At 39.6% G+C, this 23920-nt stretch overlaps 1 protein-coding gene across 3 annotated transcripts in view; it reads left to right on the top strand.

Moving 5' to 3' along the window:
* Window positions 1-23920, top strand: part of mcf2.S (MCF.2 cell line derived transforming sequence S homeolog) — a 78565-nt gene that overhangs the window by 41400 nt on the left and 13245 nt on the right. For all 3 annotated transcript variants that reach the window (XR_005963897.1, XM_041575151.1, XM_041575152.1), the window contains 12 exons: window positions 145-264; window positions 1916-2107; window positions 4228-4419; window positions 5612-5783; window positions 8141-8229; window positions 10260-10348; window positions 11230-11296; window positions 13236-13351; window positions 14109-14178; window positions 14436-14528; window positions 16450-16542; window positions 23114-23239. Coding sequence is in view for 2 of the 3 variants with exons in the window: in XM_041575151.1 (XP_041431085.1) it covers window positions 145-264; window positions 1916-2107; window positions 4228-4419; window positions 5612-5783; window positions 8141-8229; window positions 10260-10348; window positions 11230-11296; window positions 13236-13351; window positions 14109-14178; window positions 14436-14528; window positions 16450-16542; window positions 23114-23239 (1419 nt within the window). In the remaining variant the exon portion in view is untranslated. The remainder of the gene's footprint in view (window positions 1-144; window positions 265-1915; window positions 2108-4227; window positions 4420-5611; window positions 5784-8140; window positions 8230-10259; window positions 10349-11229; window positions 11297-13235; window positions 13352-14108; window positions 14179-14435; window positions 14529-16449; window positions 16543-23113; window positions 23240-23920) is intronic.

The raw sequence follows: 23920 nt of genomic DNA, 5'->3' as shown, positions 1-23920 counted from the left end.
TTAGTTTTCATTCTTCCGCACCATCTATTCCCCTTGTTGATCCTGTGTTTAAAATCACACATTTTCACTCTATAAGGCAACTTGTGAGAAGTGAATACTCATTTAATTTTGCCTCATTTTATTTTGTCATCTGTATATCTAAAGTTGAAGAATACCACTGAGTATCTGAGGTACCAACAAGAAAGTATCGCAGATACAGGAGATAATGCCCCTGAAGTACGGCAAAGACTAATGGATTTAAGTAACCTTGAGGAAAGGTCACAGGTGAGTGATTTTGTACTCTCAACGCTAGCGTTATGGCAGATGTATGTCTGATATACACAGGGTTTTTAAATTTGTGCTTAAATTTGTGCTGCCCTCTGTGCGATATAATTAGTCAGTCAGGACACGCTTGCTCTTATGCATTTGAATAAGAAATACTGCGACACGGGGAGGTCCATTTATCAAAATCCGAATTTATCTCAATATTTTCTGAAAAAAAAACATGACCAAATCAGCGCGGGTGTTTCGCCTTATTTATTAATACACTTTTTTGAAAATTTTGTTTGCTGGAAAAAAAACTGAAAAAATATGAATCAGTCGAATTTTTCAGATTTTCCACCTGAAAACTCAGATACCCAGAAATCTTTGATTTATTGCACAAAACAAAGCGCAGATCAAAAAATCATTGACACTTCTCCCATTGACTTATATGCAGCTTTGGCAGGTCTGAGATGCCGGATTTTCGGATTCTGACTTTTTCCATCCTCGGGGTTTAATAAATCCCAAAAAAAAGAATTTTCACAAAAAATTCAGATTTTAGACTAAGAGATAGGGATGCACCAAATCCAGAATTTGGTTCAGTTTTCAGCAGGATTCAGATTCTGCCAAATCCTTGTGCCTGGCTGAACCAAATCCAAATCCTAATTTGCATATGTAAATTAGGGGTGGGTAGGGAAATCATGTGACTTTTCGTCACAAAAGAAGAATTTTTTCCACTTTTTGCTTTCCTGCCTCTAATTGCAAATTTGGATTTGGATTTGGTTCGGTTTCCTGCCAAATCTTTCACCAAGGATTCGGGAATTCGGCCGAATCCCAAATAGTGGATTCGTTGCATCCCTACTAAAAAAACATGAATTTTTGGGGTTTTTGGCATCCGGAGTTTAGTAAATAACTCCCATAGTGACTAAATCAGACAGTGAACACATGAGTGAATCACTTAGGGGCTGATTCACTAAGGGTCGAATATCGAGGGTTAACTAACCCTCGATATTCGATTAGGAATTAAAATCCTTCGACTTCGAATATCGAAGTCGAAGGATTTAGCGCAAATACTGCGATCGTACGATCGAAGGATTATTCCTTCGATTGAACGATTAAATCCTTCTAATCGAACGATTCGAAGGATTTTAATCCAACGATCGAAGGAATATCCTTCGATCAAAAAAACTTAGGAAAGCCTATGGGGACCTTCCCCATAGGCTAACATTGACTTTGGTAGCTTTTAGCTGCCGAAGTAGGGGGTCGAAGTTTTTTTTAAAGAGACAGTAGTTTGACTATCGAATGGTCGAATAGTCGAACGATTTTTAGTTCGAATCCTTCGATTCGAAGTCGTAGTCGAAGGTCGAAGTAGCCCATTCGATGCTCGAAGTAGCCCAAATAATACTTCGAAATTCGAAGTTTTTTTAATTCGAATCCTTCACTCGAAGTTAGTGAATCGGCCCCTTACAGTGCATTTGGCTTTTACTTAAATGGGAAGTGGCTGGAGGAGTAATTTGAACCAACACATTTCTCCCTAGGAGCACATTAGTGGTAGAAATACTGCCTGTGCCGTAGGCTTTAGGTCTTACTGTTCCTCCTTTCTCCACTTGCCTGAACATGTCAGGAATGAATTTGTATTCAATGAAATACATGAGCTCTTGTGTTTATCTGACAGGAGTTAATAAGAAGATCACAGATGGTAATTTTACATGGACACCAGCTCACTGCGAATCATCATTATGCTCTTAATTTAATATGCCAGCAGTGCAATGAGCTACGGCACATGTCAGACATTTTGTCGGAAGAGATCAAACGGAAACATGCTCAGCTCTCTACTACACTTGAACTCCACACGAGATTACAGCAGGTCGGGCCTGTAGATTATTATCTTGTCATATATTCATATTTAGTGTGATGTTCAGAACAGTGGCTTCTCTGACTACATCCATTCCCATTAGATCTTATATTATGGTGATGGGAGTTATGTTGATTTCTAATTGTGTTACCATTACTGCAGTACATATTTGGTATGAAAGTGAGGATGCTTTTATTTTTTCAAAAATGTACAAAAGTGAAGCATGTAATCCCTTTCCCTTTAAACCATATAAACTTGTAGTTGCCAACTTAGAATCTATCTAGAATCTATGAATATTTGCTGCTGTCACTTAAAGGGATCCTGTCATCGGAAAACATGTTTTTTTCAAAACGCATCAGTTAATAGTGCTACTCCAGCAGAATTCTGCACTGAAATCCATTTCTCAAAAGAACAAACAGATTTTTTTATATTCAGTTTTGAAATCTGACATGGGGCTAGACATTTTGTCAATTTCTCAGCTGCCCCTGGTCATGTGACTTGTGCCTGCACTTTAGGAGAGAAATGCTTTCTGGCAGGCTGCTGTTTTTCCTTCTCAATGTTACTGAATGTGTCTCAGTGAGACATGGGTTTTTACTATTGAGTGCTGTTCTTAGATCTACCAGGCAGCTGTTATCTTGTGTTAGGGAGCTGCTATCTGGTTACCTTCCCATTGTTCTTTTGTTTGGCTGCTGGGGGAGGGGAAGGGGAGGGGGTGATACCACTACAACTTGCAGTACAGCAGTAAAGAGTGATTGAAGTTTATCAGAGCACAAGTCACATGACTTGGGACAGCTGGGAAATTGACAATATGTCTAGCCCCATGTCAGATTTCAAAATTGAATATAAAAAAATCTGTTTGCTCTTTTGAGACATGGATTTCAGTGCAGAATTCTACTGGAGTAGCACTATTAACTGATTCATTTTGAAAAAAATGTTTTTTTCATGACAGTATCCCTTTAAGTGTCAGATGACATGGATTCTGGGTTCTTGTCTTCAAGAAAGTGTCAAATAATATTATTTTAATCCACATTCATAAAGCATTTTTCTTTAAAAAAAAAAAAAAAAAAAAGGATTTTTGGGGGCCCTCCACCCAAAAAAATATTTTTATTGCAGGATTAAAGAATATGTGATTCTAATCAACCTTCCAATATTTATAATGAAATATTTCCAATGGTGGTTAAACTTATTTGCACATTTGTTTGCAAAACTGGCTTTTAAAACAATATAACATGAGTCAGTTCTCCTCACGGTCTTTTAATCAACTTTAATTAGCTGAACATTGTAGGAGTCAAAGCCAGGAGTGTAGAGAATGTAAACCGTCAGACATATATTGATTTTAATAGAACTTTAGTTGACAAATATCTTTAAAACTATTGAAAATATTTGATCTATTGTAAGCCCCATGGTATATATTATAATTACAGGTATAGGATCCCTTATCCGGAAACCCGATATCCAGAAAGCTCCGAATTACGGAGCATAGACTCCATTTTATCCATATAATCCAAATTTTTTAAAAAATGATTTCCTTTTTCTCTGTAATAATAAAACAGTAACTTGTACTTGATCCAAACTAAGATACAATTAATCCTTATTGGAAACAAAACCAGCCTATTGGGTTTATTTAAAGTTTAAATGAATTTCTAGTAGCCTTAAGGCATGAAGACCGAAATTACGGAAAGATCCATTATCTGGAAAGCCCCAGATCCCGAGCATTCTGGATAACAGGTGCCATTTCTGTATTATGTGCTATGTAACTTGCTGAAGCATCAAAAGCAATAAAAGTGTTTGTAAGTATTTGTATATATATATATATAGATACTGTATATATCAGATCATGTGGAATGTGGATGCACTACATAACCCAAGCTAGATTGCTCTTAGTGCAGACATAGCTTTTATGTTCACTGACCTTTCTCAGGAAGGGCATATTTCGTCCACAAACACATTTTATTACATTCCTCCATTAGTGGTTTCGGACCCATTTGCAGATACCACTTGACTTGAATAAAGTTATATTTAGCAAAGAATCCATCAACTCATTTGATTTCATTCATACTGTACCCCACTTCGTTTGTAGATAGTGTTAAGTGATGGAAGAGATCTTGAGTTTTGCTCTTTCTGTTGTGCAGGTCATTGAATGCTGTGATAAAGGTGCATATTTCTTAGCTAACCAGCAAATGGATAAGTGCCAGTCAAAGGAGGGTGCACAGAAGGCTCTTCTGGATCTTGAACAATTTCTTGAAAATGCCAGTCTCTATGTCACTTATGATCCTCAGGCCTTGGAGTATGAATATGAGAGTATTTTAACTAATGAACTAAAGGTACAGTATACCTTCATTTAAAACGCACATTATGGTGGGAACTATTTGAATTCAATGGACTGAATTACACTAGTAGTTGCCTAGGTTCTATCAAAGAGTAAGGGCATACTTGCTTTAGTTTCACTAGAGGTCACTTTCTCTTAATTTGAATAAAGGTATCACAACTTCTGCCATTTGAGTGAATTCCCACAACATGCAAAGACAATGAGACAGTGTCAACCACTTTAAACACTGCATTTGATATTGTGGGACAGAATCTGTAACTTTTCCACCTATTTTTCCTTGCCTTCTGAAATAGCTTCAAGAGATATAAGGCCTCATATGTGAAGCCAAAGGCAGCATGCAAACTACAAGAAAAGCCATTTTTTTGCACTTTCCATGTTGCATTTGGCTGTCTGCAAATAACTCCATTTCAGAGCACATAGACCTGGGGTACAAGCTTTGGATCCAGCGCTGATTGTTCAGAACACATTACAAGCATCTACCAATAGCAGGTTCAGACAAAACTCCCAAATTGTACAGTTCATCTATGGTATCACCCTGCTGATGCAGTGTTCCAAGTGAAAGACCTTTGATTATTTACTTTCTTTTATATATGAAAGTCCAGAACAGATACAGGGTCGAACTGAGGGGCCCGGGGCCCACCGGGACTGCTGTGTAGGGCCCCCGCTACCTACTGTTAGCTTGCCCAGGCGGCGCATCGCGCATGCACAAAGATCACTAGGCGTGCATACGGCGCGCATGCGCAAATGGTGCTGCGATGCGCCGAAAAAAATTTCTTTTTTTTTTGAAAAACTGTTTGGGAGAGGGGTCTGGCCCAGCGGGGGAATAGTATTTGAGGAATAGAATTGTTTTGCCACTGATATGGATTCATGTCACATAGTTATCATCAAGTACATGGTACTGTTTTTATTACAGAAAAAAGCTATTCTTTTTAAAAATAAGAATTATTTTTTTAATATGGGATGGCCTTTCCGTAATTTAGAGTTTTCTGGTAACAGGTTTCTGGATAAGGGGATCCCATACCTAGATAATTAAAGGATTATAGGAAATATCTTATAGGGCTTATAGTCTAAGTAGGGTGTTGGAAGAATACAAGAATATTTAGCTTGACGTAAATGCAATTTATAGGTGAGTTGTTAATTAAGATCAGTGCATACTTGACCTTCACATTTTGTTTTAAAATTTACAGACTAAGATTCAAAGTGTTCATAACAAGATAGAAAATGTTCGAGTTCTATTTGACAACAGGCAAAGTTGTCTGAAGAAGTTAGCCGATAAGCAAGTAAGGCCGGTCCAGCTGGTCGCTCCTCGTCCTGAGATGCCTCCCAGATTAAAATCACCCCTTTTCTCGCCTAAACATGGTAATACCCCTTGACATTATATGCGATTATATTGTTCCTTGTATCAGTTGTTCCTTGTGTATACTAGTTTTAATTTTGTCTGCACATGAGTATAATTGATGGCCTAAATGAGTATAATTTATGTTTCTAGCTGAATTATATGATGTTCTTGTGCTTAAAAGAAAGGTTAAGTAAGGGGCCCATTTACTAACAACAGAATTGTAATTTTTGCCATGACTTACGAAAAATTTGTGGTTTTCCTATATTTCTAAAAAGCTCTAAAAATCTGAGATTTATTACGTATAAAAACTTTAGCCTTTAATGCCAAACTTTGCCAAGTATAAGTTGTTGATGTGCTCTGGAAGTCAATGGGAGTTGCGCTGATCTGATTGGACGGCTTTAAATCGATTAGGAATTTTAAAGATTTTCTAAATTTGTTTTTATCTAGAAGTTGTCCGAAAATCTAAAATTTCTAGAGATTTTTGAGGTAGTTGTATTTTTTTGCATATGGTTCGATGCTTTTTTTTTTGTTCTTAATTTTTATATTCAGATCTTTACATTCAGATGGTCTTAGAATTTGTGAGTTTAGTCGTGGTTCCAAAACCCTCTTAAACCACTAAAATCCGGCCTCTAAGTACGGAAAACTCGAATGCAGTAAAATCACATTCAATGTATCATCAAGTTAATTGAATTTGCTAATACATCTCCCATGACTCCTACATTAACTTGTAGAACTTTTTGATGCTGAATTTCTATATTCAAGTTTTTGTTCTTTATAAACCTCTGAAATCTGAATTTTGGGAACTCAAATTCATGATTTTGGCTTCAGAGAACGTGAATTGCAGTAAAATGTCAGAATCGAATGTTCATAAATTTTCTGCTTAAACTCGCACATGCACGGCAGAATGAAACTGTCATATTTTACTCTACTGTACATGCCTGAGTTTATGTCTGTGGTAGAGATGCCTGGGAATAAATATGGTGGCATGGGGCTTCTCTACTTATTCAAAAAGCAGATAGAAGGTGGATTACAAAGCCAGTATACTAAAAATGTAGAATTTATTACTTATATATATAATCTCTAAAACACTGGCCGGCCAGGAAACACAATGAATAATTTAAGAATAAACATACATAAAAACAATTATAGATTCAATCCAGGTGGATAATTACTTTTCATGTAGAGAAAAATCAAGTAACTGTTCCTTGGTTGCGGTGTATGCTTGTAGCAAATAAGTTGTGAGTTGTAGTTCAACAAGAAGGATTAGTTATTTCAATGGGGGTTGTGACCAAGATTTTTTTTCCCCAATATGGTGAAGCAATGAGGTATGCAGAGTGCTTTACTGAGTGTATAAGCAGGCAGATCGATGAATGGCTAAATGTAGAGAGCAACATTTTCCAGGGGATGTATTGTGTCGTCCCCCCACTCCCTCCTCCTTGCCAGCTGTAAAAAGCCCCCCAAAATAGATTGGAATAGTTTCACCAAGGTCTGAAATTTCTGGAGGGCACAGCTGGGTTTGAACTCTCAGCAGCCTCAAGCCTGTCACGAATTCACCTCTCTGTAGATGTCCTTTTCACGAGGATCCAAGATGGCGCACAGTCTGTTTAGTGCGTGCACTCAACAGCGGAACGCAACTTCCGAAAACAGACTGTGCGCCATCTTGGATCCTCGTGAAAAGGACATCTGTAGAGAGGTGAATTTGTGACAGGCTTGAAGCTGCTGAGAGTTCAAACCCAGCTGTGCCCTCCAGGAATTCCTGGCTGGCCAGTGTTTTAGAGATTATATATGTAAGTAATAAATTGTACATTTTTAATATACTGGTTTCGTAATCCACCTTCTATCTGCTTTTTGTACATTGTAATTTATCCTCAATAGGACCTTGTGGATTGAAGGTGTGCATTCTCGACCAGTCAAATAACCTTTCCCTTTTTGTCACAAAACCCTTATCTGCTTCTCTAGTTATTCCTCCCAGTGACACATTTTTCCCTATACGTAATCTGGGTACAACATTTTTAAATCAAATTCACTGGGGTTGCCTTACATATTGAATTCATCTTTCCTTGTCCTTTAGTTATAGCAACAGTAATTTTGTCTGTGTAAGTAGAACTTTGCATTCATATCTCTCCAATGTAATATTAAATAAAAGGTATGCGTGGGAGCTGTCATACTCTATTCCTGAACTGTTACATGCTGCATTGATTTCTACAAAACAGCTCACCATATTCATGTAGATATACCCTCAGACTTACTTATACTATCTATATGACAAAACATGAACTCATTTGCTCAGAACTAGGGTATGTCTTATTTATAATCCTATTTATTTTAAAAAAAAACTGCTGCTTATTCTCCACTTTATATTGATTTTGTAACAAAGGTATGGATTTCAATCCAACTCTCAAGTTTTCTTTTGACATCACTCTGCCTGGAAAAAGGACCACGAGAAAAATACAAACAACACGTAAGGTAACATAATAACTAACCCCCATATGTAATATTAGGCACTAAGTTTGCCCAGGAGCAGTCACCCACAGCAACCAATAAGATTCTTGCATTTAAACAGGTGACTAGTAAATGCTACCTGCTGATTGGTTGCTATGAGTTACTGCCCCAGGGCAAACTTAGTGCCTTTTATTACATAACCCCTAGACTCATGTTTGTATATATGGAATCTATATGGTATATATACCAAACTAATGGGTCAATTGTTTGATATAACTTTAATGTATGCTGGTTGAGCTATGTCTGGCAGGTTGTGAGAAGAGCAAATAAAAGTGACATATAAATAAGACTGATGTGGTTTGTGTGTGCCGGGATAGTCTTTCCAAAGGTTCCATTGTTTCAGTTGATTTATAGGGCAACTTTAAGGCCCAGTGAGCTTGAGGCATGTTGTTGGACCTATCGCAAATCACAAATTATAATCATATCTATAATTAATATTTATACCAATAGCTATAATTTCAAGCTACTTAAAAGTTCATAGGATGGGTAATACTATAATAAACTTTCAATTAAATTTAGGGGCTATAGCATCGGATCAACTTCATGAACAGACAAAGTAGCCCTGTACTGGGGTAAATAATGTTACCGTTCAAGTTTCAGGTTCCTCTGTCTTTAAACTCTATTATTTAGATTTAAGGGGACCTATCACCATAAAAAGCAATTCCAAATGATTTTGTATTGTGTTTGCCAAGCAACATAAACTTTACTTACACTATGTAAATTATTTTCATCTTGTCGACATCAGTCAGTCAGTATATTTATCAAAAAGTGAAGTTATAGATCGCCACAGTCCACTAGAGTGAAATTCCGCCACTCTCTATTCATTTCTATGGGATTTTGAAAGGCGTATTTATCATAAGGATAAACTTTCACTTTCATCCATTGATCGATACTCTTTTAAAAGTCCCATAGAAATTATTGGAGAGTTGCGAAATTTCACTATAGAGGACTGTGGCGATCTCTAACTTCACTTTTTGATAAATATACCCCTTGGAATTCACAATCACAAAAAGTAGACAGCCACCATTTTGTGAACAAGCTTTGTATCATCCCAACATTTTGGGGCACATTTACTAAGGGTCGAATATTGAGGGTTAATTAACCCTTGATATTCGACCCTCGAAGTAAAATCCTTCGACTTCGAATATCGAAGTCGAAGGATTTACCGCAAATACTTCAATCGAACGATTGAAGGAAAAATCTTTCAATCTAAAGATTAAATCCTTTGAATTGACCAATTAGAAGGAGTTTAATCCTTCGATCAAAAAAAGCTTAGAAACCTTATGGGGAAGGTCCCCATAGGCTAACATAGTAGCTCGATAGGTTTAAAGTGGCAAAGTTTTTTTTAAAGAGACAGTACTCCGACTATCGAAATGGTCGAATAGTCAAACGATTTTTAGCTTGAATCGTTCGAATCGAAGTCATATTCGAAGGTCGTAGTAGCTTATTCGATGGTCGAAGTACCCAAAAAAATACTTTGAAATTCAAAGTTATTTTTTACTTCGAATCCTTCACTCGAGCTTAGTAAATGTGCCCCTTTGTGTATGTGCCAGAATAGTAGCCTAATGCCCATGCACTTGTGTTGGCTACACAATTAGAGGGTGAGGCGGGAAGGGGAATGTGAGGAGAGCAGTGACATCTTGAAGTGCAGAATGGAAAGCCAAAGTAATAGCCTGCCCCACCTCTGATTCTAAGACATAGAGATGGGGCAGGCATATATGAGACCTTAAAATTAGTAACAGGTATGTTTTAATTAAAAAAAAAACATGTGGGTTTAATGTTTTATATTAAAATTGCTTTTATTATTCAACTTTTTGTGTCTGGATGACAGGTCCCCTTTAAATTAAATGTAAATTATAATATTTAAGAAATATTGAAAAGGAAATATGTAAATTCCATACACAAACCTTAGGTAATGACTGAAATTCTTTAAGGTCTGGGCATTACACATATGGCTGTTAGAATTATATCCATCATATTCTTTGTTCTTTCAGATTGAAGTAATGCATGATTATCAAGAAAAACGCAATTCTGTGCAATTATTTATTTCGGAGAGTGAAGACAGCTTGGACATCCTCAAAGGGTATTTATTTTATTTGTTAAAATATGATTTCCAGTGACATAGGGGCAGATGTATCATGGGTCGAATATCTAGGGTTAATTAACCCTTGATATTCGACTGGCGAATTCAAATCCTTCGACTTCGAATATCGAAGTCGAAGGATTTTGCGCAATTCGTTCGATTGAAGGCATAATTTTTCGAGCGAACGATCGAAGGAATAATCGTTTGATCGAACGATTAAATCCTTCAAATCTAAGGATTTTAATCCATCGATCGAAGGATTATCCTTCGATCAGAAAATTGTTAGCAAGCCTATGGGGACCTTCCCCATAGGCTAACATTGGCCTCGGTAGGTTTTAGGTGGCGAACTAGGGGGTCGAAGAAATTTTTAAAGAGACAGTACTTCGACTATCGAATGGTCGAATAGTCGAACGATTTTTAGTTCGAATCGGTCGTAGTCGAAGGTCGAAGTAGCCAATTTGATGGTCGAAGTAGCCAAAAAAAACATTCAAAATTCGAACTATTTTTCCTCTATTCCTTCACTCGAACTTAGTGAATGGGCCCCCTAGTGTCTATATATTTTTATTAACAAAACCTACAACATATTATTTCACATTTCTGTAGGATAGCTTTTGAAAGCTTATGAAAAACACTGTTTAACAGCTGATGTAGCCATGGCATCTATTATTTGATCTGCAAAACAGACAGGGTACTGAGGTAGCCATGAAAGGAAATTACTGGTAAGCACTGAGTTTCTAGCCCAGGAAAATGGGGATTGTCATGCTTCACTTTATGATGCTGACAATGGTAAATTTGGGTGAAAACCATATGTGTGACTTCCCAATAACTGTACTCTCGGTTTGAAGACTAGTATAAGTCTTTTCATTCTTTGTCTTTTTTAGGCATGTCATCCATGAGTTAATAGAGACAGAAAGGATTTACGTGGAAGAACTTTACACTGTATTGCTGGTAAGTGCCACTTCAGTGTTACTGAAAGTTATACAACATCTATATTTGTAGTATAAAGTATTTCTGTGCCTTTTACTAGGGTCCCGCCCAATCGATGGTGGTAAGATTTTAAACATCTATTGTGTCTTTATGGTCTGGTCTTGTAATTAAAATAGTTGTCAGCCTGCTGTCCAGTATTTAACTCAAGCCTAAGGAATGCATGAACTCAAGATACGCCCTGCTTATTCTTTAATTAGAAAAAAAGATTTTTATTTGTGTGTGTAAATGAATCACTTCCGCTCCCTAGCCTGAACTAGCAGATTAATATTAAGGTACCATTATGGAGCTATACATATCGTAGGTAAAGGAGATATTCATTATACAGTTGGTGTAAATGGGAGGTGGCATCTGAGGTTTTCTTCTCTTTCCATACTAACCCAGTAGAAAGAATAATTCAGGGATATAAAATCACACCATTATTGAATGTATAATTAACAGTCGACAGATCACATTTCTAACACACTGTTTATTGCTGTTTCATGCTGAACATGTAGGCATTGGCTTTTTGATTCTTATGGCTGTGTTGGGAGGTAGGAAGCTAGTACTTGACTGGATCACAAGCCTGAGTCAAAGACCACTTACCTAATTCATAGGGTTTAAAACAATAGGATGCTAAGCTCAAATGTGAGAATCTTCAAAAATTACATAAGTTGAATTAGTAAAAATAAAACAAAATTTATTAGGACAAAGGACAAGGCCTAACGGTTTCGTGCCCCTGTACATTTCTTATACAGAGGCTGTGGCCAATACATTGACCAATCACAATTGTGGTTCAATTCAAACATGGGCTTTTTTACATGGTGAAGTGAAACAAAATTATAACACAAACTGAATAGGGTAACGTAGCAATACAGAAAAAAGAAAAAGTAGAAAAATAAGTGTGGAATAATGAAGAATAAAAAATAATGGATAAACAATGAAAAATAAAATAAAGAAAATGCTAAGTACTCCAAAGAAAGAATTTTCTTAGGACAGAAACTCAGGGAACATTAATGATGTATAACCATACAGATAGGAATTTGTTTGGACTATTTAGTATCATCCTTCAAAACAATAGGAGTTGCACTTCTTGCAGGGAAATTCTTAAAGCAGCTGTTATGGTGGAGATGTGAGAATCTGAAAATCAGGTAACAAAGCTGTGCTTTTTCAAACAATAAAACTTTATGGGTATATATTATGGGCAGATTTATCAAAACTCACCTTTGAATTTCAAGCAAGTTTTGCATGGAAACAATCAATATGTATGTTAAAAAAGGAGGGGAAAATGAAAATAGTATTTTATTAAGTGCACTGTTTTTTCTTAAACACCAAGAAACTCAGTTTTACATAAAAATCTCCATTATAGTTCCCATCACCCTCCCAAGACCATCATGTATGCTTATTCCTTCTGTATGCAAGAAGGGTATTCACAAGCGGGTCAAAGGATAATATTATGGTAAAACCAGATAAATCCTATAATGGGTCATTCTTGACCACTGAAGCGCAAGTGTACAAAGGGGCACAAGAGCTCTCCCCATAGTGTTCAATCTAGGAGGTCTTGCAACCCTTTGAGCGCTGCCCTCTTATAGAAATAATAAGCATGCATGTTAAAAGAAAACAACAGGTCCCTAACATTTTAGATAATAGATCACATCCCTGTGTATGATGTTGAAAAATTCAGATACTGTACGTTTTCAACTTGCAGTCCATCCTAAGTTTTCTACAAAGATTAAGACCACATCTTTGCCTTTTTCTTCAGCAAATATTATGCTCTTACACTTTTCATTTCCACAACATATGTCTGTGTGCTTTATCACATTCTAGACAGTTTTACTTAACCCTTTCTATGCAGTACTCTCCCATTTATATCTAAGCGATATATAACAAGGGAGGTTAAGTGATCTTTTGTTTAACTTTACAGGGATATCGTTCAGAAATGGAGAACCCAACTATGATGCACTTTATGCCTCTATCACTGAGAAACATGAAGAACATTCTGTTTGGAAACATGCCGGAGATCTATGAATTTCATAATAAGTAAGAAAACCACTCTAAAGCTTCCAACATGGCACAGTAAAGGCAAATCCATCCATCATACAAGCTCAAGTCTTTACTTTTTGCATTTGTGTAGACATTATGTATTAGAAAATTATGTAGTTTAAAAATAATTAGACATTGCAAAAGTGTGAGTTTAAGACAGTTTGTTGGCTGGATGTGTATTTATTCAATGTCTATCGCAAATATATAAAAATGCATTGCAAAGGATGGCAAATCAATCTCTATCTGCCTATCATCAATATATCTATATCTGTCTGCCTATCTGTTTTGAAAGGCCAGAATGTTTTGATGGATTAATGGATTCCTGTGATTGACTCACTAAGACACATCCCTACTTTGAAGTTTGAATAATTTGTTTGCCATAAGACACCTTGTATGTTTCATAATTATTCAGTGGGCCCAGCAAAGTACAGTACATCACAGTGACCCCAGCATTTTAAAAAAAGTGTGGCTCTAACAATTCATGTCACATTGGGCCCTGTAATATACACTGACCCCAACTATAAAATATTGTGGACCAAGCAATATACAGTATGTCACAATTAAATTTTCCCCAGTAATATATCAGAAAATACGACAGAGTTCTCCTAGCAATCACACAGTGAAAGAGAAAAGTGGTCCTAGCGTTATATTTTTTCTTAAATAAGGTAGTGCTCAAGATTAAAAACATGCAGTAGAGGTAAAAAATTGAATGCAAAAAGAATTTAATTTGAGTATTTTCTTGTTACTGACACAGAGTATTTCTCCAGAGTCTTGAAAATTGCATTGAAGCTCCAGAAAAAGTTGGGTTCTGCTTCCTTGAAAGGGTGAGTACAATAAAGGTGTCAGTGAACAATTTGTAATGATAGGTTTATTCTTTTCCATATTTCTACCGTCTGATCAAATCAAAATTTGCTCAACACTTCATCATACCAACATAGATACCAATTACCCTGGAACAAACTGTTCATGTTTGTGGTTGAACAAATATATCTGTTCTAACAGTGGGAATGTTCTTCAGCCTGACAAATATTTGCTACATAAGTATAAGACTTGGGGTTTTATCTTATACCTTTCTTTACAGAGGGAGGATTTTCAGATGTATGAGAAGTACTGTCAGAATAAGCCACGATCAGATTCCCTCTGGAGACAGTTTTCTGACAGTGCATTTTTTCAGGTATGTCTGATATTGATAATTTTTAGATGCAATCGCTACATGTTTCTTAGAATCATCTGTATTCTAAGTCATATGCTGTACAATATCTTAATAGCTTTCGCTCGTCCCATAGAATTACATGATGATTTTTCTGTTATTGTGCTTAAGACTTAGTTATTAAGTGCCAGTCATTTACTGTTCATTCAAGGGATACAATCAGCAATGACAAACCATATAATGCAATGAAAGTGATGATCTGGCATTCAAGAGCTTACAATCCATTCTTATCATTTATGCTGATGATTTCATTTATTCATAAAAACAACCGAGTCAGTTCCCTTCCTCAGTAGTTCAGCAATTATTAGTCAGATTTTATTGCACAGTAGTAAAACAAATTTGGGGACATTTACGAATGTTTCACTTAAAGTAACAGTAAACAGTGATACCAAAAAAGTGTTTTTAAGTAATGATAATGTTTCTAATATAGTTAGTTAGGTAATAATGTAATCTATAAAGGTTCGAGTGACTGGTTGCCGAACAAAACAGAACACAACTTCCTGCTTATCAGCTCTCTAACTCTGAGTTAGTCAGCAACTTGAAGGGGGGCCACATGGGACATAACTGTTCAGTGAGTTTGTAATTGATCCAAAATCAAACAGTTATGACCCATGTGCCCCCCCTCAAGTCACTGATTGGTTACTGCCTGATAACCAATCTGTGGAAACCAAGAGAGCTGCAACGCAGGAAGTAGTGTTCTGACTCTTATATTAGACATCTGTTCACTCCAGCCTTTATACATTACATTTTTGGCTAACTAACTATATTAGAAACATTTTGTATTCAGCACAGCCTATCTATTTACACAGTTTTTTTTTACACTGAACAATTCCTTTAACCCTTCACCCAAAGCCCTACTTCCCACTGTCAATACAACATCACGGCTCAACCATCTAAACATAATATCATTGTTTTCCCATATACAGTAAATCAATTACAGACCTGCTCACACCCTCTAAACCAAACACACTTCTGCTGATAAAACTCTGTCCACTGAAGCCATAAGCAGGGATTTTCTTAGCCTCTAAGCCAATAATTGCAAAAATGTGTACACAAAAGCAGTAAATGTGAAAGGGGTTGGCAGCTAGGGTTTAATTTGAAGGTACGTATTTGTGTGTTGTCCTAGATATCTCTAGACTTTTTATTATGACAATATTTTCATAACCTTGTGTTGAGCCGATATTGACTTAATATTTAACCACAAAAGAGACTACAACCTCAAAAGACCAAAGACCTGTGCTCTACAAACAACCTTGTACAACCAAAAGTAGGCCTTCTCCTACATCACCCCCCCCCCTTCATGCTAATTTCGATATAAGTCATTTCTTCATGGTGAAAATTCTCTAGAGAATTTTTCCCACTTGAATTGTATGGGGAAAATATACTGCCAAATTTTCACATAGAATTACCTCCAGAAGAAAATTCATTACGTTTCTCTTGAAAAAGTGCGCATGCGATTTTTAGTAAACATGAGATGTGTTGTGAAAATACACCTGAGGAATTGAGGCAAAAATTCACATTTAGGGGTTTATTTACTTAAATCCTAAAATGTTCTCATTATTTTAATAAAGGAGGGATCCCCAGTCCCTCCTCCAGCCACTCATACCTGCCCCCTGCTGGCACTGCTAGTTTTGTAAACAAAGGAGCCACACTGGGAACTGGGAAAGAGATTTGACAGTGTTTTGAATCTACTATCCAGTCCCTAACCCTTTTCTAACACAATAATACTAGCAAAAAGTGTATTTGTCTGGATGTGTCCTAGGCAACAGCTTGCCACCCTAGGCACTGGCTTTTACGGATTCTCACAAATCTGGGCCTGCATCTTGCTAATAAAAGCCCTAAAGTTATGCTTTTGTTTAAGCCGTATATTTTTTTTTTATTTCAGGAATGTCAAACAAAGTTGGACCATAAACTTGCGCTAGATTCTTATCTTCTAAAACCAGTTCAGCGTTTGACCAAATACCAGCTATTAATCAAGGTAAATTTGAGGATTGTGCTCCAAAGTAATGTAGTTTAAGGGATATTAATTATAACTTATAATACACCTGCAAATATATTGAGTGAGAAGAAAGCATTCTAATCCAGATAGGAATATTGAATAGTTGGCTTTGAGTTTGATTAAACAGAGCTGATAAAAAGAAGTTGCAGTACTTCTCTGCCTTATAAGTCACACGGAAGAAGAAGCGCAGATTGAGAAGTGCGGCAGGGTGGAATGTCTAGGAAGCATTAACTATACTGTGTTAATCTTGTCTTAAAATTAAAGACAGATACCTAGGGATACTTAAGAGCTACTTTATCCTTTAGCACATGCATGCTTTCTATCGTAGAATGCTTATGCTTTTATAGTTAAAGAGTATTTTTAATTACTATGAAATTACTTAAAGGAGCTGATTTAAAAAACATAGGTGCGGTATTGAACAAGTGCGATTGTTAAAGGAGAAGGAAAGACTAAAATTAAATAAGCTTTATCAGAAAGGCCTATATAAATACACCAGTAAACCCTCAGAGTAATGCTGCTCTGAGTCCTCTGTCAAAAGAAACACCACATTTCTTTCCTTCTATTGTGTACACATGGGCTTCTCTATCAGACTTCCTGTTTTCAGCTGAAACCTCCAGGGCAGGGCTTGAGCATGCTCAGTTTACTCCTCTCCCCCTCCCTCCTCCTATCCCTGTTGTAATCTGAGCTCAGAGCTGTAAGTGAGCAGGTAGAGACTCAGGAAGGGATGTCACACCAAGCTTATATGGCAGCTTCAATCCTAAACAAACAGAGACAGTGTCTAGAGCTGTTTACTCAGGTATGGTAAAGCATTCTGCAGAATAAATATAGCATTCTAGCTTGCACTATTGTGGCTAATCTAGTGAATTTTACCTGCAATGAAAAAGTGCCATGGCCCTGTTCATCTGGTTGTGACTTGAATGACGTCATATCACATCTGTTGCCCCTTTGGTTAAAGAAAATTGGGTTGATGTGCTAAGATAAGTCTTATATTTCACCGGTGTGGCTGCTCACAGCAACCAATTGCATCTCTGCTTTCATTTTGTAACTTGTACTGTGTGATGGTTACTAGCACCTACAATATGCCCCAATACTGCATGTGTCAAAAGAAACAAAAGATGAAGACAGCAAAAGAATTTATACATACATATATACATATACTGTACATACATTGATATCCCCAAACAGTAGCAATGAGGGAGAATAAGTGATACAGAAAGATTTAAAGGGATACTGTCATGGGAAAAAAATTTTTTTTCAAAATGAATCAGTTAATAGTGCCGCTCCAGCAAAATTCTGCACTGAAATCTGTCAGGGAGCCGGGATGCTCCCACCAGGGAGGTTGTCAAGATCAAGGAGGAAGCCCACAAGGGAGTCAAGGTCGCGGTGTCCAACAAGGGGTAAATCAGGAGAATAACCAAAGTCCAGGCAAGGGTTCAAGGGCAGGCAGAATATCAGCAAAGTCCAAAAGTCCAGGCAAGGGGTCAGCAACAAACAGGAACAGGATAAGTCTTCAAAATAGCAGACAGGAAACCCAGGAAACACACAGGAATGAATCCTATACTTGGGCGCCATTCTGGCGTCTTGGTAAGGCTTTTATGTTTGAATTTGGCGCCATTCTGACGTCATCGGCGTCCTTGCATCGACGTCGACGCGCTGACGTCATCGCACCGGCGCCGCTACCCACGTGGCGGCCATGGGCGCCACCATTTTGGGAGCGACGCCGGCAGGGAAGGACGCGCCGCCCGGAGCTCCTGGACCTGCTCCGGGCGGCGATCGTGACAGTACCCCCCCCCTCACGGGGGGCCTTCGGACCACCAGGACCTGGCTTCTGGGGAAATTTGGAGTGGAACTCCCTCACCAGACGAGGAGCATGGACATCAGAGCGTCCTTCCCAGGAGCATTCTTCAGGGCCAAAGCCTTTCCACTTAATGAGGTACTGAAGAGAGCCCCTGGAGATTCTGGAGTCAAGGATCTTCTCCACCTCATATTCTTGTTGACCATCCACAGAGATGGTAGGAGGGGGAGGCTGGACAACGGAAAAGCGGTTGGAGGTAGCGGGTTTCACCAAGGAGACATGAAACACGTTGGGAATTCGCATCTCAGGGGGAAGCTGAAGTCTGACAGCCACAGGGTTGATCACCTCCGAGATGGAGAACGGACCTACGAACCTCTGACCCAACTTAGGAGATGGTACCTTCAACCGAATGTTCCTGGAAGACAACCAGACTTTATCACGACCTTGTAGGGAGGAGAGGGTCTACGTCTACGATCTGCAAACGTCTTATGAACCAGAGCACTCTTCTCCAGGTTTGACTTGGTTGCAGCCCAAATAGCAGACATGTGGGCTGCATGGTCATCAGCGGCCGGAACATCAGACAACACAAAGTCTTGTGGGAAGGCTTGAGGATGTTGACCATACGCCGACATAAATGGGGACCTTCCAGTGGAAGTGTGGCAGGCATTGTTATGAGCAAATTCCGCCCACGGGAGGATATCAGACCAATCATCTTGACAAAGGGAAACGTGGTTCCTCAAGAACTGTTCCAAGGCTTGGTTCACTCGCTCAGCCGCTCCATTAGTCTGGGGATGATAAGCTGAGGAGAACTGAAGATTAATACCCAGATCTTTGCACAGGGAACGCCAGAACTTTGCCGTGAATTGGGACCCTCTGTCAGAAACGATCTCGGCCGGGAAGCCATGCAGGCGAAAAATGAACTGGATGAACAACTGTGACAACTCCACTGCAGATGGAAGCTTCCGTAGAGGGATGAAGTGGGCCATCTTGCTGAAGCGGTCAATGACAACCCAGATCACGGTGTTCCCACTGGAGGGAGGAAGTTCAACAATGAAGTCCATTGCCAAATGCGTCCAAGGACGAGAGGGAACAGGCAACGGCTGTAGTAACCCACTGGGGCGAGAATGGCTGGACTTGGAAGTGGCACAAACAGTACAGGCAGAAACAAAGTCTTTGACATCTTTACGGATTGTCGGCCACCAGACTAGACACCGTAAAAGTTCAAGAGTTTTAACAGGACCAGGATGTCCCGCTTGTTTGGAACTATGAGTCTGTTGCAGGATAGGCAGACGAAGCTCAGGAGGTACAAAAGCCATTCCGATGGGGGTATCAGGAGGGGCAGAAGATTGAACAGCCAGGATTTGATCAGCAAACTGAGGGTACAATGAAGCGATGATCTTGACAGGAGGAATAATTGGCTCTTGTCTTTCAGGAGAACGATCCACCGGAGAGAAACTTCGCAACAGAGCATCGGCCTTCCGATTCTTGGAGCCAGGGCGATAAGTCAAGATAAAGTTAAATCGGGAAAAGAAGAGAGCCCACCTTGCCTGCCTGGGGTTCAGCCTCTTGAGAGATTGAATGAATTCGAGATTCTTATGATCGGTGAAGATCGTGACTGGAATCAAGGAACCTTCAAGGAGGTGACGCCACTCTTCTAAGGCGAACTTGACAGCCAGGAGTTCTCGATTTCCTACATCATAGTTATGTTCAGCAGGAGAGAACTTCTTAGAGAAATATGCACATGGGTGCAGCTTTCCATCAGAGGGATGCCTTTGGGACAAGATAGCTCCAGCTCCAACTTCAGAAGCATCCACCTCAATGAAGAAAGGTAACCCCGGATCAGGATGGCGGAGAACCGAAGCGGAAGTGAAGGCATCCTTCAGGGATTGAAAGGCTTCAATAGCAGATGGAGGCCAGGAACTGGGTTTACCCCCTTTTCGGATGAGGGCCAGGATAGGAGCTATACAAGAAGAGAACCCCTTAATGAATTGCCGGTAGTAATTGGCAAAACCAATGAATCTCTGGATCGCCTTGGTGCTCAGCGGAAGGGGCCACTCTTGGATTGCGGACACTTTAACGGGATCCATCTCGAAACCCTCTGGGGAGATGATATAGCCCAGAAAAGGAATCTTGGACACTTCAAATACACATTTCTCCAGCTTGGCAAAGAGAGAGTTCTTCCTCAAACGAGAGAGTACTTCCTTCACCTGGGAACGATGGCTTGCAAGGTCCTTGGAGAAAATCAGGATGTCGTCTAGGTATACGACCACAAACTTTCCCAAGAGATCCCGGAAAATGACGTTCACGAATTCCTGATAGACAGCGGGGGCATTGCAGAGACCAAAAGGCATTACGAGGTACTCATAGTGCCCATCACGAGTGTTGAATGCAGTCTTCCATTCGTCACCTGCCCGGATGCGGATAAGGTTGTACGCCCCACGGAGATCCAACTTAGAGAAGATTTTAGCCCCCTTCAGTTGGTCGAAAAGTTCTGCGATCAGAGGCAAGGGATACCGGTTCTTAACGGTGATTTTGTTTAGACCCCGTTAGTCAATACAAGGATGTAGGCCTCCATCCGTCTTCTCCACGAAGAAGAATCCAGCCCCTGCAGGAGAAGTGGAAGGGCGAATAAACCCCCGCTGTAGATTTTCTTGAATATATTCTTTCATGGCAGAGGTCTCTGCAGGGGAGAGAGGATAAGTGCGACCTCTAGGAGGCATGGTTCCAGGCAGGAGATCAACTGGACAATCGTAGAGACGATGAGGAGGGAGAAATTGAGATTGACCCCCACAGTAGAGACAAAGTCCAGCCGTACGTCTCCGGAGTTTCTTCTGTTCAGAGAGACGAGCTCTTCCGACTTGCATAGGTTCCTCCGGAGGAATAACAGAAGGCTGCTGGGAGGTAGGAGGTAATAGAGGTCTTTGAAAGCGAGGAGCCAACATGGGTTGAAATTTCTTGACTCTGTCCCTATCAGCTTGATGTTCTCTCTGACGAGTGTCCACCTTGACAGACAAAGCAATGAGGTCTTCAACCTGCGTGGGTAATTCACGGGAGACCAGGTCATCCTTGAGGCGGATAGAGAGACCATTGTAGAAGGCAGCATGATAGGCATCATTGTTCCAGCAAGTCTCTGCAGCGAGGGTACAGAATTCAATGGCATATTCCGCTACACTGTGATTTCCTTGGCGGATCTGGAACAGACGAGAAGCAGCGGTCGCCACCCACCAGGAGCATCGAACACCGTCCGGAATTCATGAAGGAAGGCTTTGGAATCGTCAATTAAGGGAGACTCCTCCCAGTGCGGAGATGCCCACTCGAGCGCTTTCCCCGCCAGATGAGTGATTACGAAACCAACCTTTGCTCGTTCAGAGTTAAATTCCGCAGGTTGCAGGGCGAAACCGAATCTGGCACTGGTTCACAAAACCACGACAGGCTTGAGGGTCGCCACTGTAGAGAGGCGGTGCAGGAATTCGCGGACCAGAAGTGGAGGATTGTGTAGCCATATCGGCAGCAGCTAGCGTGGGCGTTGTCGGCGTTGGAGTAGTCGGCGTGAGCATGGATAACTTTTCCAAGATCGCCTCCAGCGTGCGTCCGACGTAATTTTGCCGAGCTTCGTACGCCTCCATGCGGGTATGCAGACCTCGAAAGGCCCTGCCGAAATCTGGCTGAGCTTCCTCAGTGGGATCCATGGCCCAAGTATAATGTCCCACCAGGGAGGTTGTCAAGATCAAGGAGGAAGCCCACAAGGGAGTCAAGGTCGCGGTGTCCAACAAGGGGTAAATCAGGAGAATAACCAAAGTCCAGGCAAGGGTTCAAGGGCAGGCAGAATATCAGCAAAGTCCAAAAGTCCAGGCAAGGGGTCAGCAAAAAACAGGAACAGGATAAGTCTTCAAAATAGCAGACAGGAAACCCAGGAAACACACAGGAACGAATCCTATACTTGGGCGCCATTCTGGCGTCTTGGTAAGGCTTTTATATTTGAATTTGGCGCCATTCTGACTTCATCGGCGTCCTTGAGTCGACGTCGACGCGCTGACGTCATCGCGCCGGCGCCGCTACCCACGTGGCGGCCATGGGCGCCGCCATTTTGGGAGTGACGCCGGCAGGGAAGGACGCGCCGCCCGGAGCTCCTGGACCTGCTCCAGGCGCCGATCGTGACAGAAATCCATTTCTCAAAGAGCAAACAGATTTTTTTATATTCAATTTTAAAATCTGACATGGGGCTAGACATTTTGTTAATTTCCCAGCTGCCCCAGTCATATGACTTGTGCCTGCACTATAGGAGAGAAATGCTTTCTGGCAGGCTGCTGTTTTTCCTTCTCAATGTAACTGAATGTGTCTCAGTGGGACATGGGCTTTTACTATTGAGTGTTGTTCTTAGATCTACCAGGCAGCTGTTATCTTGTGTTAGGGAGCTGTTATCTGGTTACCTTCCCATTGTTCTTTTGTTTGGCTGCTGGGGGGGGATGATTTCACTCCAATTTGCAGTAAAGCAGTAAAGAGTGATTGAAGTTTATCAGAGCACAAGTCACATGACTGGGGCAGCTGGGAAATTGACAATATGTCTATCCCCATGTCAGATTTCAAATTTGAATATAAAAAAATCTGTTTGCTCTTTTGAGAAATGGATTTCAGTGCAGAATTCTGCTGGAGCAGCACTATTAACTGATTCATTTTGAAAAAAAATTTTTTCCCATGACAGTATCCCTTTAAGTGTTATGTTACTACTCTATTGACTCTTTTTTAATTTAACAGGAATTGCTAAAATATAGCAGTAATGCCGATGGGGGTGAGGAACTACAGGAAGCCCTGGATTCTATGTTAGATCTATTAAAGTCTGTGAATGATTCCATGCATCAGATTGCGATAACAGGTTATAATGTAAGTGCTGCCATATATTTATCTGTAAATTATATTGTGAGCCAAACAGAAGCTGCTCCCTGGCAATACAAATGATGTAACTGGAGTTTCTTTAACAATGTCAATCTGAATCATTCCAGAGATATACATTCAATGTTAATCAATTCTATATTAATTTCTACTACATTAAGGGCGTTATTTACTAAACTCTGAATGCAAAAATCATGAAAAATTCGTGATTTTTTGTTTTATAAAATCGGACTTTTAAAAAAAAAAAAAAATTTCGGAAATTTATTAAACCCTGAGGAGGGAAAAGTCAGAATCTGAAAATCCAGCATCTCAGACCTGTTGAGGTTGCATATAAGTCAATGGGAGAAGTCCCAATGATTTTTTGATGTGCGCTGAGTTTTGTGCAATACCCCGAAGTTTTCAGAGTTTTCGGGTAAAAATCCGAAAAAATCAGATAAAATAATCTGAAAAAAACGTGAAAATCTGATTTTTTCGTGCAAAGCAAATTTTCGGGAATATTTAATAATAAATAAACCCAAAAACCCGAGCCGATTTGATCGGAGTTTGTAGCAGAAAATATTGAGATCAATTCGGACTTTGATAAATAACCCCCTAAACATTTACTTTCTGTTAACAATGTTTGTTTAAGTATATTTTTGTTTTTGTAGCTAATTTTGTCCCCAGAATGGAATG

Source organism: Xenopus laevis, chromosome 8S (genome assembly GCF_017654675.1).
Source record: "Xenopus laevis strain J_2021 chromosome 8S, Xenopus_laevis_v10.1, whole genome shotgun sequence".
In the NCBI taxonomy this organism is placed as follows: Eukaryota; Metazoa; Chordata; class Amphibia; order Anura; family Pipidae; genus Xenopus; species Xenopus laevis.
Note: the sequence above shows the minus strand (reverse complement) of the source record. Positions and strands in the feature narration are given on the sequence as shown.